Source organism: Syngnathus floridae, chromosome 3 (assembly GCF_059516105.1).
Source record: "Syngnathus floridae isolate MCC-2025c chromosome 3, RoL_Sflo_1.0, whole genome shotgun sequence".
Classification (NCBI taxonomy): domain Eukaryota; kingdom Metazoa; phylum Chordata; class Actinopteri; order Syngnathiformes; family Syngnathidae; genus Syngnathus; species Syngnathus floridae.
The window spans coordinates 480,001-502,695 of record NC_142415.1 but is presented as its reverse complement, the minus strand read 5'-3'; the positions used below and the strand labels follow the sequence as shown (position 1 = coordinate 502,695).

At 41.8% G+C, this 22,695-nt stretch overlaps 1 protein-coding gene across 9 annotated transcripts in view; it reads left to right on the top strand.

Moving 5' to 3' along the window:
• LOC148400041 (SH3 and multiple ankyrin repeat domains protein 2-like) overlaps nt 1-22,695 on the top strand; it is a 267,857-nt gene that overhangs the window by 231,947 nt on the left and 13,215 nt on the right. For all 9 annotated transcript variants that reach the window (XM_088371807.1, XM_088371808.1, XM_088371805.1 and 6 more), the window contains 4 exons: nt 3,860-3,940; nt 8,995-9,107; nt 9,656-9,761; nt 10,757-13,250. In XM_088371807.1, coding sequence (XP_088227933.1) covers nt 3,860-3,940; nt 8,995-9,107; nt 9,656-9,761; nt 10,757-13,250 — 2,794 coding nt within the window. The remainder of the gene's footprint in view (nt 1-3,859; nt 3,941-8,994; nt 9,108-9,655; nt 9,762-10,756; nt 13,251-22,695) is intronic.

The window sequence follows — 22,695 nt, the reverse complement described above, 5'->3', positions numbered from 1 at the left end:
TGTGTTTAAAGAATATAATTTAAGTCGCCACTACACGACCAAGCATGAGAAAAAATACGTCTGTCTGATAAACAAAACTAGCAAAACTGCAAGCCCAACAAGGACTTTTTATCAAACTTCACACCCAGAGATGGAGCAGCTTTGTCATTTGAAGAAAAGTTAAAGAAGTTAAGAATAAATTGTACTGATTAATAATTGTTTTTTTATTTGACCTTTACACCACAATTTCACATATCTTAATATAAATATAAACAGAATAATTGTATTCTTCCAATTACCAGTACCAACTATTTAAAATAATTAATTTAGTGCATTTTACAATGGAAGAAAATTGAGCAGGTTTAAGTTATCGTAGGTGTGGCCCTCTGACACAACTCAGGTTTTTCATGTGGCCCCTTGTAAAAATTAATTGCCCACCCCTGCTCTATCGTGATCACAACACCCCAACTTCAAACTATCTTGGCCAATCATATTGCACACGCACACATCTACGCACTCACAGACACACGGGCGCCCATTCATTCACCCTTACAGCTCAACTCTCATACCACAAACAAGCAAATTTAGTATGTAAGTGAGCAAGCAAACATTGAATCCTAAAAATAATTCTACCTGTTTGGACAGTCTTGCCAATTAAATCTATAGTAAATACATCAATCCAAGTTTCAATAAAATTATCAATAAATATTTCTACTCGAGAGGCTAAGTATGGGTCTGTGTTATGGGGGAGCATGCAGCATCAGATGGCTCCCAAAAAAGTTATCCTAATCAATTATTCTCATCAAAAAGCTAAGAAAAAATAGTCAGACTAATTCCTCTGGCTCTTTACTTTGTCTGATGTTTTACTTTGTCACGTTGTTAACTGTCGCTTTTTATGGATAATTAATTTAAAAGTCAAAAGTTCTTAGAGCCCGTTTAACTCTCCTTTTAATGGACACAACTCTCTGACAAGATAATTTCCACTGAGGTGTAAGTAACTAATAACTATTGTATTGATTAGGTACATTGAGCAACCTAGCCCCCTTTTGACTGAATTCAATTGGGTCCAAATGTCTTATTCCCAATTTAAAAATTGTACTTGGCTAAATTTCAACTCCTTTTAAGTTTGACGAATCAAAATATCTCATCCCACTGCTTGTTTCCTACCGTTTTAGTATACTATCTGTATTATCCAAATCTATTCCATACATTATTGCCATATTATCAAAACTCCTCAGTTATGTCAAACTCAGTGCCAAGCAAGCTTCCATCCACTTTGACCCAAGACCCACCAAGTTTGGTAACGCCTCAGCAAGGAGTTCAGTTCGATTGTTGGACACTTCATGTTTCACGTGTCTGTACTCATCTCTGAGGATGATGTTTTTCTTCCGGAAAACAGTGCTTGCCTCCCCCCAAGCACAAAAACAGTCTTTCTTTGTTCTTGCAATGCTCAAAGCTAGGGACCGTTATCTTGTTGGTCAAGGCTGCAGGTGGAGTCTTGGGATCGAGTTCCAGGGCACTGGGAGAGACAGACTGGGACACCAAACTCATAAGATTGTCTACAAATTTAGTTGCCATTCTTTCCCAAATAACTTCTGTTTATCAAAGTCCCCTAGTGACATTGATCTCTTTTGCATACTGTAAGTCCTGCAAACTCATTCTGTTTTCAAGCTACATTTTAGCTGACGGTTTTCTAGTCAATTAACTCATCTTGCGTCTGTGTTCCAAATGTAGTCTTAATTTGTTTTTTTCAACTCTTGACTGCCTAATAATTCCAGATATCAATATGATAGATAGATTTGTGCTGCAATTCACGAGCAGACCCCCCCTTGCTCCAACTCAGCTCATTGTCTAGCTCCAGAAAATTCCTTGAACTCCCAGCCGGAGCCGGAGCTCTTATCTGATTCCTCCCTTCCTCTCATATATTATTGTTGCAAAAGCCTATCTAACCTTCTTTCGGAAATTATTATTGTATCGCATTATAAAAAAAATATATGTCGTGGGCGTTCGTTAGGCCCACAGTTACACATAGGATTGCAATGATTAGCCCAAGCATGCTTCATTTAAATCTGTTGGCAAGCAGTTAAACGTTCATCTCTCTGTGCGGCGGTTTCAATAGTCAATGTCGTGTATGAATTCTTTGCCCGTCAGTATTCAATCTCCCATCATCCTGTCTTAGTCTCACTCACCACCACACACAGCCCCTGGAGTGGGCACACTCCGACCCCGTGCGCAGCCACAGCCCCGCCCGAACGAGAGCGGGCCCGGCATTGCAACATCGATTCGTCACAGGTTGGCCACCCCTGTTGCGATCATGCCGCTAATCCAAATTAGCATTATTAATAATATGTAACAATAATAACAACAACAATAACAATTATGTATAAACAACTTCAACAATATCACAACCAGACAGTCAAGGGCCAACACCCTAAATATGTCTGCTCTGCTTTATAGCAACAGAGCCAACGCCCTATCACCGACCCTACAATACACGAGCACAACAACACAAAAACAGTCATAAATGACACAACATAAAAGAAAACCCCTGGATTCCCCCTCGGAAGTTTCAACACAATAGAAAGAAAACTCCGGATTCCCCCTCGGAGGTTTTAACACATTAGAAAGAAAACTCCGAATTCCACCTCGGAAATTTTAACACAATAGAAAGAAAACTCCGAATTCCCCCTCGGACGTCTTAACACAGAAAGAAAACTCCGGATTCCACCTCTGAAGTTTTAACACAATAGAAAGAAAACTCCGGATTCCCCCTCGGAAGTTTTAACACATTAGAAAGAAAACTCCGGATTACCCCTTTGAAGTTTTAACACATTAGAAAGAAAACTCCGGATTCCCCCTCTGAAGTTTTAACACAATAAAAAAAAAAAACTCCCGATTCCCCCTCGGAAGTTTTAACACAATAAAAAGAAAACTCCGGATTCCCCCTCGAAGTTTTAACATAAAAGAAAGAAAACTCCGGATTCCCCCTTGGAAGTTTTAACACAATAAAAAAAAAACTCCGGATTCCCCCTCTGAAGTTTTAACACAAAAGAAAGAAAACCATAAAGAAACAACCACCTCCACATACTAAATCAATAAAGTATCAAATTTGGGGTCGGGAAAGCCAATTCCTCTACGGGGCAGAGGCCACAGTTTATGAAGGAAAAAGCCTTCTTACCTTCTAAAGGTGGGGCCCCGGGCCTTCAGACGGCAGAATAAGATCTCCCCCTCAGAAGTCTTAAAACCGCTCAACTGGACATCACATCAGGGTCACCAATTGTTGTGGTTTGTTCAAGATGTCCGTCGTTGAGCAAAGAAAACAAAGATGTGGAGTATTAGTTGGTTCTTTATTTGCAAGAGCTTGGGTTGCTTCACGGCAGTTAGTACAGATGAGAACAACCACATCAGACTCCAGATCAGAAGGGTTTATACTCTCCACAAGCAGGAATACGGAAGGGAAGAAAAGGGAGGGGAAAAGAAGCAAAAACATATCCTCATATGAATGTCTTATCTACTGAATGTTTTGTATCAATGTGTCTTGACGTTAATGAGCTCTGCCTTATGTGTAATGTAAAAGTTGGAATTGGGGGGTTAGATCACCAAATGATTCCCGAGCGCGGCACCGCTGCTGCTCACTGCTCCCCTCTCCCCCAGGGGATGGATCAAAATCACACGGGGATGGGTTAAATGCAGAGAACAAATTTCACCACACCCAGATGTGTGTGTGACAATCATTGGGACTTTAAAGAAAGCTGTGTGTGCCATGTCTGTTCTCTGATGGAGCAACTATGTTTGTATAAATTAATATAGAATATTTAGACATTGCTGTTGCTCCCTTTTCAGTACCTGTGGTAACTACTATGTTCTTTTGACCCCTCAGCTCCTCCTCCACCAAAGAGAGCTCCCACTACTGCCCTGTCCATGCGCTCCAAGTCAATGACGTCTGAATTAGAGGAACTTGGTAAGTTTGCTAGATTTCATTTGACTCCTGAGGGTCAGTGGCGGGGAAGTCGTTGTCTAACAAGTCTTCTCTTTTGCTCGTGCCTTTACCTTATTCTAATTGATTAAAAAACTAGTGGATAAAGGTAAGCGCTTTATGCTGCATGACCTTTTGCTGCCCATTTTGCCCAGCTTGTTTCTCCGCCATCTTGCAGCATCCAAATGGCTTAGTTGGTGATGATGCTGTTCAAGTTTCTTTGCTGCATTTCACTTGAGCTGGACTCTCCTTCCTCATCTCCTGTCCATTCTCACCATCATGCATGAAAGCCGCTGTGGCTATAAAAAAAAGTCATTAGTATGATATGAATGTATATGTCTGTCAGTATCTGTATTGATGAGCACCACCACAGAGTAGTTTTATTGTTGCGTTAATATGTGGACATGATGCCAAACTGTGTACAAGGGGATAATGAGAAAAGAGAGACTGCAGAAGATGCGAAAGGCAAGGATGAAAAGGCATGGTGAAAGTATCATGAGATAGACCGAGAAGATAATGAAGTGAAATTAATGTATCCAGTTCGCAACTGTAGTCAAACGTATGCATTAAAATATTTAATGTAGCAATATATAAGAATTTGATGTGAAATAACAGCCTTAAAATATTGATAGTAATATATGTTGGCTTGATGACATTATTTTGTTCATTTTTATTACAACTTTTAAAAATGGCCAAGACATTAGCTCTTTCAAAATAATATATTGAAATCCTAGTATTGGTGGAGTAAAAAAAACATTTTCTGCCTTATTCCATAGCCCACTGATGTTAAACTGGCCCACCACATCATTTTATGTCAATCCCCAAAAGAAATTATGTCCATTGACTGTTGTGTACTAAAATACCCAAATTGCAAACTGTCTTCACTTTCAAAAACACATTTGTTGTTACCAATACCATTTAAAATGAATGTATTATTTGAACACATTTGACTACCATCTGATTTTAAAACTAGTTATTCATCAATTTGTTTACGTAATATGAGGCAATAATACATGAGTTCGCAGTCATGTACATTGTTCCCTCAATATATTGCGATTTGCCTTTTGCGACCTCGCTGTTTCGCATTCTGCCATTCACACACCCATTTATACCCGCAATGTGTTCTGACGCAGCGTGTCCCCATTTGGAGCACCGACAATGCCCACCGGCACTCCATTTTAGGTGCACACTGAATAATCGAACAGAACTTTTGAATATTCTATTCCGAAACTCTGAACAAATACGTATATGATATGTCGATGGATGGATGGATGGATGGATGGATGGATGGATGGATGGATGGATGGATGGATGGATGGATGGATGGATGGATGGGTTGGGTTGGGTTTTGGGTCGGTCGGTGCGTGCGCCCCGCAATTAACACGTGCATTTGTTTACTTTACGTCAAATCGCTGGCGGAGACTTGCAGTGTGCCATGAAAAAAAATCATCGTTCATTCAAAACAACATCAGGTATAATTTAATGTTTACAAGTTCATACACATTCTCTTTTAAGATGTGTCAACTGGCGTTACCACATGGTTTAAGTTTTTAACTGTCATAGTACTGTAAGTGGACTCGCAGTAACAGATACCTTTCAAGCAAACCAGTTCTGGTGACATCGCATCATCTGATCTGAGCCCATAAATTTTAATGCCAGTATGATATTAATACATAGAGCCATGTTGAGCCAAGAGCCATGCGATAGTCTCTTTGTTAAACCCCCTACCTACCTGACTCTCAAAGGGCTCTGGGAGTGCCCATGAAGGCCCCTAGCTCAGTGCTAAATGCTAACCAGCAGCCTGCAATATGTGTTTACCTCTCGACAGCGAAGAGGTGGTGGTGCTCCACAGTCCAAATGGCTGCTCCACTTTAGCTTTCTTCCTTTTAAACATTGTGAATATTGGCTGCAGTGCAGATTAATGCATTTCTAGACGGTAATTCATATTTTGACGAGTTTGTTACCCTTGCTACTGGAATTCCCCAAGAATAGGTAATTGGTGAGAGTAAACTGGCATTAAGAAAAACATGTACATTGAGACACTTTGATTTGTTATTAATTTTCAAATTTTTACAATATTCAAATCTGGGGGCCCAAGAACCTGAAATGCGTTTTTGCCTACATTTGTATCTTTTTAAGTCAAGTCAAATTTATTTATATAGCCCTTTATGACAGAAACAACTCAAAAGAGCTTCATATCTTTTGATTTTACCAAGAAATATAAATAATAAAAAATATTCAACCAAGTATTCTAAATAGATGTGTAAGTTTTTTCGTCTGTTTTTTTTCTCAAAAAAGCTCATGATTTACACACTTTGCTCCATCATCACGAATTGCAGTACTGTGCCCCGTGTCAAAGTTGCACGAGCATGGATAGGGGTCAATGGTGAAAAAATAAATGGCAGAAGAATGAATTAACTTCTGCAGAAAAATGCTGATGGAAACATTCATGTGGTCAGCATGTTTTTCTTTCCAGATCTGCTGATTTTACTTGTTTACTTTATAGTACTGTTTTACAGAAGTGGTAAGTCTACTGTGTGTATTATTATACTGTAGCCAGCTTGGTATTGATACTATTACATTGCTTGTACCTTATTTAATTAGAATGAAAGCAAAGTTTACTGATGAATAATAGAAACATAATTTCTAACCTATGAGTAGTAATCAAATTGATTAATGATTGTTTTCCAAACAAATGGGGTCTGTCTTGTACTTATTTGCAAGACTGAACAATGTTTTCTGTCACTCCAAGCCACTCTAAGGAAAAAGAAAGGTGGTAAGTTATTATAGGCATGCTAACAGTATGATACTGTATATTGACTGTATTTTCTCCAGCTTTCTGCAATGAATTAACAATGTTTTTTATTTATTGTGGTTTTTTAAACTGTTGTTGTCTTTCTCAGCCACTGCATGATTTGCTGTTGTAACGTGAAAGTGTGTTCAAGGATTTATGTCTGCTTGCTGTACAACACTTTATTGCTTGTTCTTCATTTTGGCTTTTGTTTGGTTAGGATGTTTTTGAATGGTAGTCCACCAACTATTGTTTCCTGAATCTCATATGCAGGATGACACACAATTTTCTTTTGTAACACTAAAGCCTGTATCTCACTGAGCAGCGAAGGTTAGCGAGGGTTTGTGCACGGCCTGAATGTTGATTTTTCCTCAGGGTTCATTCGAGGTTGCAAAGACATTTGCCAAAAGCTTTAATAGTCAACAGTTTTTGTCATTTGCAACTCTTTGCAACCTTTTAGGAACCAGGAATACCAACATTTGCTACATGCACACTCGTGACTACGTGAGATACAGGCATAACATAAAAACCTATCCAAAACATGCCATGCTGAGCAGTGTAAAGTGTTTGAGATTGTGTTTGTATGTCACCAAAACACATACCAGAAAAAATAAACATTCTCTGTGAGTCAATGTTTGTTAATTAGGTCTGACCTAAAAAAAAAAAAAAAGGAAATTTGCTGTCATTTCTTCTTCTTTGTGTGTGTCTTTATTCTTCCTCCTATTCCCCCTGTGTCACCGCGGGCTTATATTTCTATGGCTTGGTACAGTAAATGTGTGCACATTTGTATGTGTGAAGAGAAAGGTTATTCCAATAAAATGATAAAAAAAGGTTCAGTCAGAGATAGGTTTCCAGGGCAACCATGTTACATGTTCTGTGATGATGTAGTTGAAATCCAATTGGGAGGCAGCTTCCAGAGAAAGGAAATGTTTATTTTTGCGTGTGAGTAGTGTGTGGATGGTGTGTGACTGCGCTGAATATATAGTAAACTACTTAAGATCGTTGATGCTCCTTTCCTCCCCTTTCCTTCCTTCCTTAAACCTACCCACCTCTCCCCATTCCTCTCCTCTGTGTATAGATGCGCAGAAGAAGAGGATTGTTTTCCGAGTCACTCTAAGTAATCGCACCTTGTAATGCATGGAAGCTTTCTACATACAAAAGAAAAAAGTCAGGGAGGTGATGTGAGGCTATATCAGGGCTAGCATGTAGCATCTATAAGCATAACATATGGGCTCATTCTAATGGCATCATCGCAGAGAGAGTTCAGTCCAGACAAGTATGCAGTCGGATTCAACAAAAAAAGAGAGACCAGACAGAAAGCTCACGGCATACTTGATAAATGAACAATTATTCCTCATTTGGTATTGCCTGAGGAAGAACCCTAATAGTTGGATGATGCTATTGAGTCGGCTGCTTGAAATAACTTTGCACGTCTTTCAAGGCTTGACACACCCAAGACATTTCATCTCAGTCCACTTGCTCCCCCTGTACGTATTACGCTAGTGTTTTCTGTTGCAGCTTCATCCGCAACTGAGTGTGGTAAAAGGAACCCAGTCAAGTCAAGTCAAGTCAAGTTTATTTGTATAGCCCTAAATCACAAACAGTCTCAAAGGGCTTCACATAGCCAAAAATTGACAATTATTCTCAAAGCATCCCCTGATCATAAGCTCCCAAAAGGGCAAGGAAAAACTCAAAAAAACCCTGCCAGGGGAAAATGAGAAACCTTGAGAAGGGACCACAGATGGAAGGATCCCCCTTTCAGGATCACCAGGTTATAATGGATGCAGAGAGTGCAAAAGTAATACATAATATGAAAATCAATGAAAAAATGGATGTCGGAGGTGCCCTCGGTTGTCCTGGCCGTGTCTTCAAGGGGGTTGAGCTGCAGTTCCTTCATCTTGAATTGGTCCCCGAGAATCCAGCTAGCCGCGATCAGCTTTTGAGCCACCTAACCCCCTCCCCAGCCGGGGAGGGGGTGGGCAGAGAGAACAAAACAAACTCCGGCCAAATCGGCCATCACAAGTTAGTTAAAGGCCATCTCATAGAAATGTGTCTTTAAACGTGTCTTAAATGTTTCTACTGAGGTAGTAGTTCTAATATCCATTGGTAGGGCATTCCAAAGCTCTGGAGCCCGAATAGAGTGAATGATTAGCTTGCACTTGGCTCACGAGAAGCTTTGCAAACCCCAAAACAGCTTGGTAGTTTTCCCTTTGTTTGTTCATGAAATCATGAATTGCCTTTTTTGCAGATAAAGTTGAAGAGATGACGCATGCCCAGAAGACATCACCAATTGATATGAAGATCGCAACAATCAAGCCACGGCCGTCCAGTCGTTGCTTGATTACACCCACTGAACTAAATGTAAGATACCACAACTGTACTAATCTGTAAGAGTTTTATGAAGTTTAAATTAGAACAGGTACATGTTCACAAAATATTTCTGTTGTATTTGGCCTCGCACAAATCTGCTTGGTTCTGGAGCTGGAATGGATGGATTCTTTTTCCATTCATTTTAATAAGGAAAAGTGTGAGAACTGAGGTTCGGATGTAACTGAAGCCTGATTCACGCAGTCCTATCATGAGCCTGTTTTTATCCTGATTTCTCCCCTCTTGACACTCTTAAGGACACTCCAATTGTCCTAATAGCTACAAAGATAGATATTTCTGCCATATGTTCAGATAGATTTTAACCGCTCAAAAGAATGTTTGGGCCACTCTGATCTCAAATTGGCAATATTCAACATGTTGAATTGTTTTGACCCAACTTCTTGTGATGTGTGCAAGACAAAAAATGTGTCCAAGACAAAAATAAATTGTATTAAAATCATTTCAGGAGATAAGGATTACAGTGTTAAAATTTCAAAATGCTTGTTTTCTCTGTATGTTAGTAACAATTTTCATGTTTGCAGTCCATGTACCATGACCGCCAGGGAGTAGCAGTGGTCCCACCCACTGTGCCAGGGGCCTTTCTGGGGTTACCAGAGAAGGGCGTGCTTAGGAAGCAAAAGTCTATAGGTATGATTACATTTTAGATGTTTATGTATTGTGTAACACTGATGACATGCAACCTGAAAAATTACAGTAACTTGTTCCCTTGTACATTATCAACTGTACCAAATATCACTTTAATGGTCAGAAGTCTTGTTCTTGCTCTGTGTGCAACAATTATATTAAATCTTATAAATTAGATATGATTATATTTTAAATTATATTGGAGTATAAATTAAATATATGAATTAGAATGATGTCGGCTAACTCGGCGAACTCTCCATTGATAATACTGAGTTGTTATTAAGATGATGAATCGTGGTCAGTGCTTTGACACTGTGTTGCTGTGCAGATGTTTTCCATAACTATGTAATGAACAATATTCATTAGACAGCAAAATTAAAGAACAATTTCTTACATTATATTCTTTGGTTAGTTACATAACAGCAGGTATTTTAAATTTGACACTTAAAAACTGGTCTGCTGAAAGAGTAGTGCATCTCCAAGGTCTTATCTGTCACTAAAAGTGTTTTCATTGACAAATGCATGCTGAGGTTCCATATCTATTAGATGGCTGGATGGTGTATAGATTTTGATTCAAGTTTCTTGTTAACATTTTGATCATTTACTTTTTTATTATTGTCCTTTTTTCATTGCAAGTTAAGTTTGTAATGATTTTCTGAGTAAGAGTGCTGTGCGCTTTAGCTTTACTTTACATTGATATTCTCTGCTTGTACTATCAAGCATAAAAAAATAGGTTCACCACATTATCCTATACTAACCTTAATTATTATGTAAAAACAATACCATAATTAAACCCATATTTTAGTAATTGTGTAATTCATTCATTGTAATATCAATTTTGTGACCATCTATATATTTATTTCCTTGTTTATCTATTTATTTATTTATTTATTTACTTACTTGTTTGCTTGCTTAGTTAATTATTGTTTTTTATGTTTACTTTGAATAGTGTTACCATATTCTAAATCTGTATTTACTTTCTGCTCACTTCCTTCAAGGTACAACAGAGGAGGAAAAACAGGGTTTCCTTACACCACCTCTTCTTAAGTTCTCCCGTAGCCTCTCCATGCCAGATACTTCAGAGGATATCCCTCCTCCTCCAGCCATTTCTCCCCCCTCACCACCTGCCTACAACTCCCCTGCTGTCTCAACACCCAAGAGTTACGGTACCACAAGACCCAGCTTCACCCAGAACTCACCTAACGCAGTGACAAGTATTAGTAGAACCTCAGATATTGGTACATTGAGGAGAGGTTATCACAGACAGAGTTCAGAGCATTTTGAGAGCCCGCGCACTCGAGGGCGTACACCAGTGCCCGAAAACCCTTACTCTGAGGTAGGCAATAAAAATTTGTATGTGCCAGCAAAACCAGCCCGAAGAAAGGGCATGCTAGTAAAACAGTCAAATGTTGAGGACAGTCCAGAAAAAACATGTCATATGCCAGCAAGCCCATCGGGCCCAGTTTCCATGCCTACTACACCTGTTGAGCGAACATGCTCTTCCATCCCCATTCCGACCATCATTGTCAAGGAACCATCCACCAGCAGCAGTGGCAAGAGCAGCCAGGGTAGCAGTATGGAAATTGAGCCCACCACTCCAGAGCACCCATCTCTAATGACAACTGTTGGTGGAAGTGGTGGTTTGCGTCCTGAAGACCCAATGTCTCTAGGCAACCCATTTGCGGCAGCTATTGCTGGGGCGGTACGAGACCGTGAGAAAAGACTTGAGGCAAGAAAGAACTCTATTTCCTTCCAGTCAGTAGATATGGGGGATGATGATTTAATTGGCCCTACACCAACACCTCGGCTTCGGCAGTCAAAGTCCATTGATGAAGGCATGTTTGGTAGTGACGAGCGACTTAGGAGGATGATGGTTCCAGCAGTGCACCTTGGACCTCCTGTCGGGGGAGGCAGTGGAAACATGACCGATTTCAACACTCCAGAGCCCACAGTTGTTCGGGAGCCTCTAAACACTAAAACAGGACAATGTCCTAACTTGGACAGCCCCGTTAGTCTCCCAGCCACACCACCAAAGAGCCACTACAGGGCCAATGGAACCTACCTTCATCCTGTCACTGGTAAACCTCTTGACCCTAATTCTCCTCTTGCTTTGGCCCTCGCAGCTCGTGACCGAGCAATGAAGGAGCAACAAAATCATCAGCAAAATCAGCAAAATCTTCCTCAGGTTCCGCAAACTCCCAAACATGAAGCCCATTCCCTCCCCCTGCAGCCAAGCCACAAACCAGATCTTAATCAGCCACTCTTTATTGATACCAAGTTGCGGTCTGGGATCGAGACGAGTTTTGCTGCAATCTCCTCTGCAACCATGGGTCGTCCAGGTCGAGGCGGCTTGCGGAGGCAAATGACTGAGCAGAAATACGAGTCTGACGCAGCCCGGGAAGAGCAACAACATCAGGCAGTTGAAGAGAGGAAAAGTGCACCAGCAGATGTGGCTGACACTCCTAAATCAGCTGGGCTCTTAATGGTTCACACCAGCACAGAGGCAAGCAACAAGTTAAATAGTCAAGAGTTGGAAGGGCGGGATAGCAACAGGCCATCTGAGCTTAAAGACCCCAATCAACCTGATCCTCGCAGTGGCCCATCATTGTCTATTAATCTTCAATCCTCCTCAACACGAAGACGCAGCATTCCTCTAGGGGAATCCTTAGATGAACCTGTGAAGCTACCCTTCCGGATACCCCCTCCTCCTCTGGCATCAGTTGACATTGATGAGGATTTTGACTTTGTAGAGCCACTTCCACCTCCCCTAGAGTTTGCAAACAGCATTGACATCCCTGATGACCAGGCGAGTGCCATTGCACAAATGCTTCAACAACAGAGAAGGAATGGGGGGCCTCTGCTCCCCCCATATAATGTCCATGCCCCTACACTTGTTACTGATCAACACAAACGAATGACAAACAGTACTCCCCCTTCGTATCCTCCTCCCCCACCAGACCCAGAAGCAGGGATCGGGGACTCTGGAATTGAAGAGGTAGACAGCCGCAGCAGTGGAGATCCTCAGCACATGGAGACCACCAGCACCGTGTCAAGCATCTCCACCCTTTCGTCAGAGGGAGGCTTCTGTGACACCACCCTGGAGAGCCTTTATGCTACTGCAGATGGGCATTCCTTCCTGGTGGATAGACCCCCGGTACCTCCGAAACCCAAAGGAAAATCAGTCATCAACAGAACTTCACTTTACCATGACGCCCTAATTGAAGAACCACCAGAATCTTATGGGTCCCCACCTCAGGCTCTTCCTGCTCGAACTTCATCCTCTGAACCACCTAGGACGCCCACTCAAAGGACATCAAAGCTGTGGGGTGATCAACCCCCTGAGCTTCATAGCCCCCCATCTACACCAGACACCAAGAACACAGTTATCACAGAGTTGAGCTCCATTCTGCAACACATGAATCGTGATAGACCACCCAAGTCAGGAGAAAGCCTCGACTCCCCCACAGGAAACCAAGAGGCCTTTGGAACAAGGTATAAAATGACTCACTTATTTATTTATTTATTTTTACTGCTGTGGCATTGCTTGATATATTTCTCATTTAGTCCTTTGTTAAGTTTTTGCTAGGGCTGACATCTGCTGGTCGGTTGGTTTGATGTTTGGTCGACAAGGACCCTTGTCTGACCAAATTCTTATTGGTTGAGTAATCGTTGATCACGGGACGACAATGACTTCGGATTAAACCATTATTATGGGTGGGACCGGCTATAAAATTTAGTCTAAATTAAAATAATACTGTATTATAATTAAATAAGTCAGATGTATTTTTTGTAATAAACATAATCAAAAACTCAGACATGAAATAATTTGCCCTCCATTTTTTACTTCACCATTTTGAACTTTAACCAAGAGGAGAGACGACTGCGTTGGCTGGCGCAGGTGGCCTACCCGACATTTTGTTGGCCGTCATGATTAAAATTGTGACCCGATCATTCTGAGAGTGATAACTTACACCCTAATCGGACTGATATGCGCTACCGGTCAACCGGCACGTGGGCGTTGTCACGCCAGCAGAACCCCGTAACGATGCTGAGCTAAATCCCTCTTTTCAGCTTGTCTGATTTAGATCCATTAACCCTGTTGCCACATTTCATTGCTTGGTTTGATTTAGCGTTGTGGTAAGGACCAGTCAGGTCAAGAGCATGTAGTGCACTGTAGCTGATTTAAATCTATCTGTTTTTGCCTCAGCAACCAATCCCATGGGTGAAAATTTGGACTAATTTTTTTTGGGATTGACTACCGCCCTAGTTTCTGTGCCAATTTCAAGGTGTGGGGTCTTGTGAGTGGACCTATTTAGGTGATCATTGATGACAACATCTGTCAACAGTATTTGCCAAAGCTACAACAGACAATACCACCTTTCATTTGTTACATGTCAGATCGTGAGGTCTTCTAGGTTGTTTTGGGTTTATGACAGGGTAGTCATGAAGAATATATGCTGATAACAGCTACAGCTGCAAAAATATTCTTGTTGGGTTATTTATATATTTGTAAAAGTAGTATTGCAGTACTCCTCCGTGAGTCGTCACCTTATTGTGGTGGAGGGTTTGCGTGTCCCAATGATTCTAGGAGCCATGTTGTCTGGGGCTTCACGCCCCTGGTAGGGTCACCCATAGCAAAAGGGTCCTAGGTGAAGGGCCAGACAAAGCACGGCTCAAAAAACCCCTGATGAAGAAAAATATATATGGACTCAGTTTTCCCTCACCGGGATGCGGATCACCAGGGCCCCCCTCTGGAGCCAGGCATGGATGTGGGTCTCGAAGGCAAGCTTCTGGTGGCCGGGCCTTCGCCCATAGGGCCCGGCCGGGCAAGCCTGAAAAGGAAACGTGGGTCCCTCTTCCCATGGGCTCACCACCTGTGGGAGGGGCCAAAGGGTTCGGGTGCACAGTAAGCTGGACAGCGGCCAAAGGCAAGGACCTTGGCAGTCTGATCCCCAGCTACAGAAGCTGGCTCTTGGGACGGGGAATGTCACCTCTCTAGAAAGGAGCCCAAGCTGGTGTGCGAGGCAGAAAAGTTCCGACTAGACATAGTCCAACTCCACACACAGTTTGGGTTCCGATACAAGCCCTCTCGAGAGGGGCTGGACTCTCTTCCCCTCTGGAGTTGCCCACGGTGAGAGGCATCAAGCAGGTGTGGGTATACTTATTGCCCCCCAGCTGGGCACCTGCACATTGGGGTTCACCCCGGTGAACGAGAGGGTAGCCTCCCTCCGCCTTCGGGTGGGGGGACGGGTCCTGACTGTTATTTGTTTCTATGCACCAAACGGCAGCTCAGAGTACCCACCCTTTTTGGAGTCCTTGGAAGAAGTGCTGGAGAGCGCTCCTTCTGGGGACTCCATCGTTCTACTGGGTGACTTCAATGCTCACATGGGCAATGACAGTAAAACCTGGAAGGGCGTGATTGGGAGGAACGGCACCCCCAATCTGAACCCGAGTGGTGTTCTATTATTGTCGATAATGAACACCATGTTCAAACATAAGGGTGTCCATGTGTGCACTTGGCACCAGGACACCCTAGGCCTCAGTTCACTTATCGACTTTGTAGTCACGTCATCGTATTTGCGGCCGCATGTTTTGGACACTCGGGTGAAGAGAGGGGCGGAGCTGTCAACTGATCACCACCTGGTGGTGGGTTGGCTCCGATGATGGGGGAAGATGCTGGTCCGACCTGGCAGACCCAAACGTACTGTGAGGGTCTGCTGGGAACGTCTGGCAGAATCCCCTGTCAGGAAGAGCTTCAACTCCCACCTCCGGCAGAGCTTTTCCCACGTCGCGGAGGAGGCGAGGGACATTGGGTCTGAGTGGACCATGTTCCGTGCCTCCATTGTTGAGGCAGCTGACCGGAGCTGTGGCCGTAAGGTGGTCAATGCCTGTCATGGCAGCAATCCCCGAACCCGCTGGTGGACACCGGCGGTAAGGGATGCCGTCAAGAAGGAGTCCTATCAGACCGTTTTGGCCTGTGGGACTCCGGAGGCAGCCGACGGGTACCGGATGGCCAAGCGGAACGCGGCTTCGGCGGTTGCTGAGGCAAAAACCCGGCCGTGGGAGGAGTTTGGCGAGGCCATGGAGAATGACTTCCGGACGGCTTCGAGGAAATTCTGGTCCACCATCAGTGTCTCAGGAGGGGGAAGCAGTGCACCGTTAACACTGTTTACAGTGGAGATGGCGTGCTGCTGACCTCGACTCGGGACGCCGTGAGTCGGTGGGGAAAATACTTCGAAGACCTCCTCAATTCCACCGACACGCCTTCCATTGTGGAAGCAGAGCCTGGAGACGAGTTGGACTCTCCAATCTCTGGGGTCGAAGTCACTGAGGTAGTTAAAAAACTCCTCGGTGGCAAGGCCCCAGGGATGGATGAGATCTGCCCAGAGTTTTTAAAGGCTCTGGATGTTGTGGGGCTGTCATGGCTGACATTTTCGGCAGTAAGTCGGATTCGTTCTCAGTGAGGTTTGGACTCCGCCAAGGCTGCCCTTTGTCACCAATTCTGTTCATAACTTTTATGGACAGAATTTCTAGGCGCAGCCAAGGTGTTGAGGGTGTCCCGTTTGGGCACCTCGGCATTGCGTCTCTGCTTTTTGCAGACGACGTGGTGCTGTTGGTTTCTTCAAGCCGTGATATCCAGCTCTCACTGGAGCGGTTCCCAGCCGAGTGTGAAGCTGTCGGAATGAGGATCAGCACCTCCAAATCTGAGTCCATGGTCCTCAGTCGGAAAAGGGTGGCCCTCTCTGGATCGCGGATGAGATCCTGCCCCAAGTGGAGGACTTCAAGTATCTTGGGGTCTTGTTCACGAGCGAGGGCTGGATGGAGCGTGAGATTGACAGGCGGATCGGTGTAGCGTCAACTGTAATGCGGACTCTGTACCGGTACGTCATGGTGAAGAGAGAGCTGAGCCAAAAGGCAAAGCTCTCGATTTACTGGTCGATCTACGCTCTTACCTTCACCTTTGGTCACGAGCTATGGGTCGTGACCGAAAGAACGAGATCCCGGATACAAGCGGCCAAAATGAGTTTCCTCCGCAGGGTGTCCAGAGACTCGGAGTAGAGCCGCTGCTCCTCCACATTGAGAGGAGCCGGATGAGACGGGTGGCTTGGGCATCTCACCAGGATGCCTCCTAGACGCCTCCCTGGGGAGGTGTTCAGGGCATGTCCCACCGGTAGGAGACGACCCAGGACGCGCTGGAAAGACTATGTCTCTCAGCTGGCCTGGGAACGCCTTGGGATCCCCCGGGATGAGCTGGATGAAGTGGCTGGGGAGAGGGAAATCTGGGAGTCACGACCCCGGATAAGCGGAAGAAGATGGATGGATGGATGGTATTGCAGTATTTAAATATTTTTTCATAATTGCACCCATTGCGCCACACCTCTGCTTTTTCAAATCTCATGCTTTACTCTCTCAGAATTTCTTTGGATGTTAGGTAGAAATTCACTGGGCCTGAATTAACAGCACAATGGGAGAGCAAAGGCAAATTTATTTATTATACCTGCGAAATAGCATCGATAATCATTTAGATTTAATGCCAGAAATGGACTAATGAGATTTGCTGACAGCTTCAAAGTAGTCCTTTTTGCCAATATTTTGAATGAATGTCTCATTTTGAAGGTTTGGAAACGTTAAGATATGTTTGCCTTAACGCCTTGTTGGCTTGAGAGATTCCAATAAATTACCAGAAGTTATCAAATGTTTGTGAAAGCCATCAAGTAGTGATGTCCTGATAAAATATGTTGGGCTTCCGATCCGATTTCATTAGAATGTGCTCTTTTTGATACCGATCCACCCATCCTTTTTTTTTTTTACTTCAGCTCTAAGGTGCGTAAAGGATCATATATGGATCACTTCCATGTTTTGTCACATGTACAACAAATTGAACAGTCGTGTTTTGCTCTTTTTAAATAAACCTATGAGTCAAGTCAAAATAAAGAACAAAATGATATATTTTAATATTTTGCATATTAAGCCTTAGCAAAACTCAACTTAAACTGTATGATAAGAGCTCAAGCACACCCACAGCTCTTGTTGTATATTACTATTAGTTGCTGCAAATATGACATGTTACTTGATGATATTCTCATTGTATTTTACTAGAGACAGAATCAGTAAGAATCCATTTGATAAAACTCAAAGAAATGGGAAAATTGTTTTGTGGAAACAGTACCTGAATTACATCAGCTCATGTTTTTTTTTTCAATCTCATAACTTGGCATGAGATGGGAAATAAAAAGCAGAATAAATTATTAATTGGTGGCATGCATTTTGCATGGACAGTCCATTGCTCATCTTGGGGGGTGTATAAAGCAGTGGGAAAATTGTTGATTGCGTTCGGCAATTCTTTTTTCTGTTCCACTTAACAAAGTAAGACCAAAATTGTTACATCCATTTTTATTCATAATAGTGAGATGCCCAGCAGCTGCATTAGTCCTGCCTTGCATCACTCCATTCACGCTTCATGTCACATGCCATACCATGTTATCCTCATTTCCATCATCTGTGCTTGGTCTCTTGACCTTACATTTGTACTCATTTCATTTTCACCTCATCTCCATTTACTCCACTCACCAGTAGTAGCTTCATCTCTTCTTTCTTCATGCTCCCCCAGTCCACCCTCATAGGTAGGGTCCATTGGTTGTTATCATGCCATATTTGTTTATTCATAATAACCATAGGTTTGGGACATGGATTTTACCATTTAATATGGCCATTTGGTACGCAGTCATATACAGTCAAAAGATTCGGTAGACTGCAAAGTTGTTAGTAAGTTAAAAAGCCAGGAATTTATCAAAGACAAAATGAACATAATTCATTTAGGTTTGTTACTTAACAGTGTTTTTTGAATTTTTCAAATATGCTCCATGCTTGTTAATATTCTGTTTTATTTGAAATAGAACAGTTTAAATACAATACAGTAGCCGCTTTTCCCAGTGTTGTCAGACCCCATCCTTTTGTCTTAAAGTTGTGTTACTGTCCGCTAACTATGTTTGAGCATGTATTAAGACAAACGATTTAAATGCCAAAAGTCACTGCTTGAAATTAGCGGTTAGCGGGTCATAATTTGCATTTTCCTCACTAAAATCAGGGCTGCTCTGATTGATCTGTGGCGATAATTATCAGCCGATATTAGTGAAAAAGTGTGAGATTGGTGAATTTGATTAAAGCGTATAAGCAGTCGAGTCAAGCTTGGTGGTACTTACACCACAACTACCTAGCTAACAACAAGTTTTGCTGACTACTAATGTGGGTCATCACATTGCAAACACACTCTAGAGTCAGTAACCATTACCTCTATGGTGGCAAATAAGCTACACATCTAAAAAGTATCATTCCTATAAGATATCAAGGAATGACTGAGAAGTTATGCTAATTGCTAAGATAAACTAATTCTGACACAGCTTGCGTGTTTAACACGGAATTAAGTGCTTTTAGAAGCGTATGTTTGAGCCCGAGTAGGGTGGACGGTTATTAGCCACCTTTTACATTTGTATTTGTATTTTAATGCATTATGGGTGAAAAATGCTACATGTTGAATTGCTGAGATCAGATGTGATGGTAAAAAATTTTAATGCCACTCTCCATTAAGATAAGTGTTTTTTAACAGAATGAATCATGAATAATGCAGATGAAGTATCTTTTTTTCATGACTTTGATACCAATGTTTCAACTAAAATAATGATTCGCCTTGTGGCGCTGGTTGGCGAACACATTGCAATATGGTTTATCGTTCATTTATGCTAACACAGTGTTCATAATGTGAGAACTGTCAGTGGATTCAAAATGATTTGGTTTTCTAAGTGAATTTGCCATTTACATAGTATGTAGTTCTTGTCTAAATTGAGAATTATTAGTGGGTGACTGACTGTTATGAATCTTGAATAGAAGCAAATCCCGTTGAAATCAGATGGTTTTGGAAGGTAGTCTGTCTCATTCTTATGATGCTCAACATGCCTTACTTATATTTTAATTTAATCCCAAGACCATATGCTCCATTTGAATACCAGCAGTTAAAATGTCAGTTTTCCATAGTACCGTATTGCCCCGAATATAAGACGACCCCGATTATTGGCTCGGATGGTTATGCTCTTTTCATCCCCGGGTGTCGGTCAAAACACAGGAGGTAAGACGTGGTTCAGTTTTGATTGCTTTACTGAATTATTGGCAAAAAAGTAACAGGCACTGTGGCTCATAGGGGCATACAGGCAAATTGGCAAAAGGGTATTGTGTGAAGCGTGTGAAGGGTGTGTGTGTGTGGTTTGTGGGGTGTGTGGGTGTTAGGCTTAGGGTTAAACACTCGTAGACGGCACACATTACATAACTAACTGCGCATAACGGTTCTGCTATACTAAATAACCATAAATGAAATACCCTCGGCAACAGCCAAACAAAAGTCATCGAGACAACAAAACACATTTGCTGGCGACCATTAGTCGCCGTGCCACTGCGTAACGGCTACTCATACGATGCGAGGCAAACTTAAAGGAGCGTGCCGGAGCTGTCAATCAAACGGCGCGCACACGAAGCAAACCGCAATCGGACAAACGGCACAACAGTGGACACTAGTAACAATGAAATGTATATACTCACTTTGTGTCAAAGACACACACGATGACAGCAACATACTCAGTCGATACCTGCAACCTTTAACTTGCCGCTGCGCACGAGCTCCAACAATCGCGATAAGCTGAGGTAACTCACGCGAAAGTTAAGGCGCCGTGACGTAACTTCACTTTAAAGATATCTGCCGCCATCTAGTGTTATGAATGGTTATAATGTCTCGACCCCGAATGTAAGACGACCCCAACTTTTTCAGTCTTATTTCAATGCAAAAAACATCATCTTATATTTGGGCCAAAACGGTATTTCTCCTTAAAGCAGTGCGTCTCAAATAGCAAAGCAGGCCCGCCAGGGGAACATGATAATTAGATACGATGTTATAGAGGTGTACTTATTACAATTTAATAGACAAATTCATAGTAACTGAGGTTAATTGGGGGGGGGGATATTTTCCTCTTTTTTCAAGTCAAGTTTATTTGTATAGCCCTAAATCACAAGCAGTCTCAAAGGGCTTCACATAGACAAACAATTGACAATTGACTTTTTGCGGAGCTTAACAGAAAAAAACCTAGCACTACCTTAGCACAAACTAATATAGTCGTTGCCCCCACTGTGGTATTTTCAAAGTGTATTATACAGGTCTCTAATTGCACATTCTTATATAGCTCAAAATTTGTGTAGTTTGAGGGCATGTTGTCTGATGTGATTAAATTCAATGAAGTCACCGTTAGGCTGTTCTGATGAACAGGTTGTGTTCAGTTGTGAGCCCTAAAGTAGTGGTGCACATCCTGGTAAATTCTACTTATTGCTTGTAATCTGTTTTTTTTTGTTTGCTGCTCCAAAACTATTTTGTCATTGTGTAAACTTGCTGATATACAAAGGTTGGGGCTCTGATTACCAGACCGCGTGTATGGGGAGAGATTTGTGTAAAAATTCCATCCAACCATTTTCTAAACCGTTTATCATCACGAATGATAAATCAGCTGGAGCATATCCCAACTGACTTCGGGCAGTAGGAGAGGTACACTTTGAACTTGTTGCCAGTAAATCACCATTGTGTAAAAATTTACTCACACAAATACAGCCGCAATTTTCCTATGTTTTTCAGATCCACAAATATATTGGTGATTTTCACATGTGTTATTCCAATCCACAATTATATTCATGATTTTCACGTGGTTTTCAGATCCACAAATACATTCATGATATTCACGATTTTTGGATCCACAAATATATTTGTCATTTTCACGTGGTTTTTTTTTGCATCCAAAAATACTTTCATGATTTTCATGTGTTTTTCCAATCCACAAATATATTTGTTATTTATTTTTGACATATCACAATGAACGGAAACAAGCCATCTTACGCTTCTTGTTTAAAAATTGAAAAACGGGAAGCAAGCCTTTATATTATCTTCTATCATTCGTTTATGAAATAAAAGTCAGGAAAGATAATGCAACTGCAATTGTTCCATCACAATGAACGGAAACAAGCCATCTTACGCTTCTTGTTTAAAAATTGAAAAATGGTAAGCAAGCCTTTATATTATCTTCTATCATTCGTTTATGAAATAAAAGTCAGGAAACATAATGCAACTGGAATTGTTTCCCCCTCGAGCTGGCTTTATCTTGAAGCCGGAAGGCGTTCTTCATGTGTTGCTACTTCTTCTATGCCGCTGTAGCAATATTTGCCAAATGCTTAATATATTGTATACGTCCGCGCATAAGCTGTCCCATAAATTATTTTCTATTGGAATTCTTTTTTCAATTATATCCACTGGGAAAATAGTATTGTCAATTCCTAACAAATTTCTTCTAACAAATTAAGTAAAAGAAGTACTCTACAAGTATTTTGTTTTAAAGTGGGAAAATGTGTTATTTTGTTGGATGTATTTTTTATCATAAACTTGCTACTCATTCTAGCTAGATTCCATATCCATAAATGTAAATATAGTAGCCAAAACCATCATTATCTTTGTTTTTCGGGTTAAGGCAAAACAAGCTCTTCGGAAGCACACAAAAAAAAACGTTTTTTGTGACGTGTGAAATAATTACCTCATAGAAGATCATATAAGGCTTGTTTTCCATTTTTCAATTGCCAATTTTTAAACGGGAGATCGTTCGCTCCCGTCCATGTATTTGTTCATTATGAAATTAAGAATATATTTGTGGATTTGAAAAACACGTGAAAATGGTGGCTGCATTTGCATGAATAATTTCAACACAAATTTCTCCTCTTAATTGCGGGGGTGAATTAGCTATCCAAGGTAAGTTAGTTTAGTGTTAAAAGAGCACCAGACAATGCCCTCATGTTAAATGGTCTACAGAGGGTGTAGGTGTGCCTGCCTCCATGGCTGTCTAACAGATGGCAACATAGA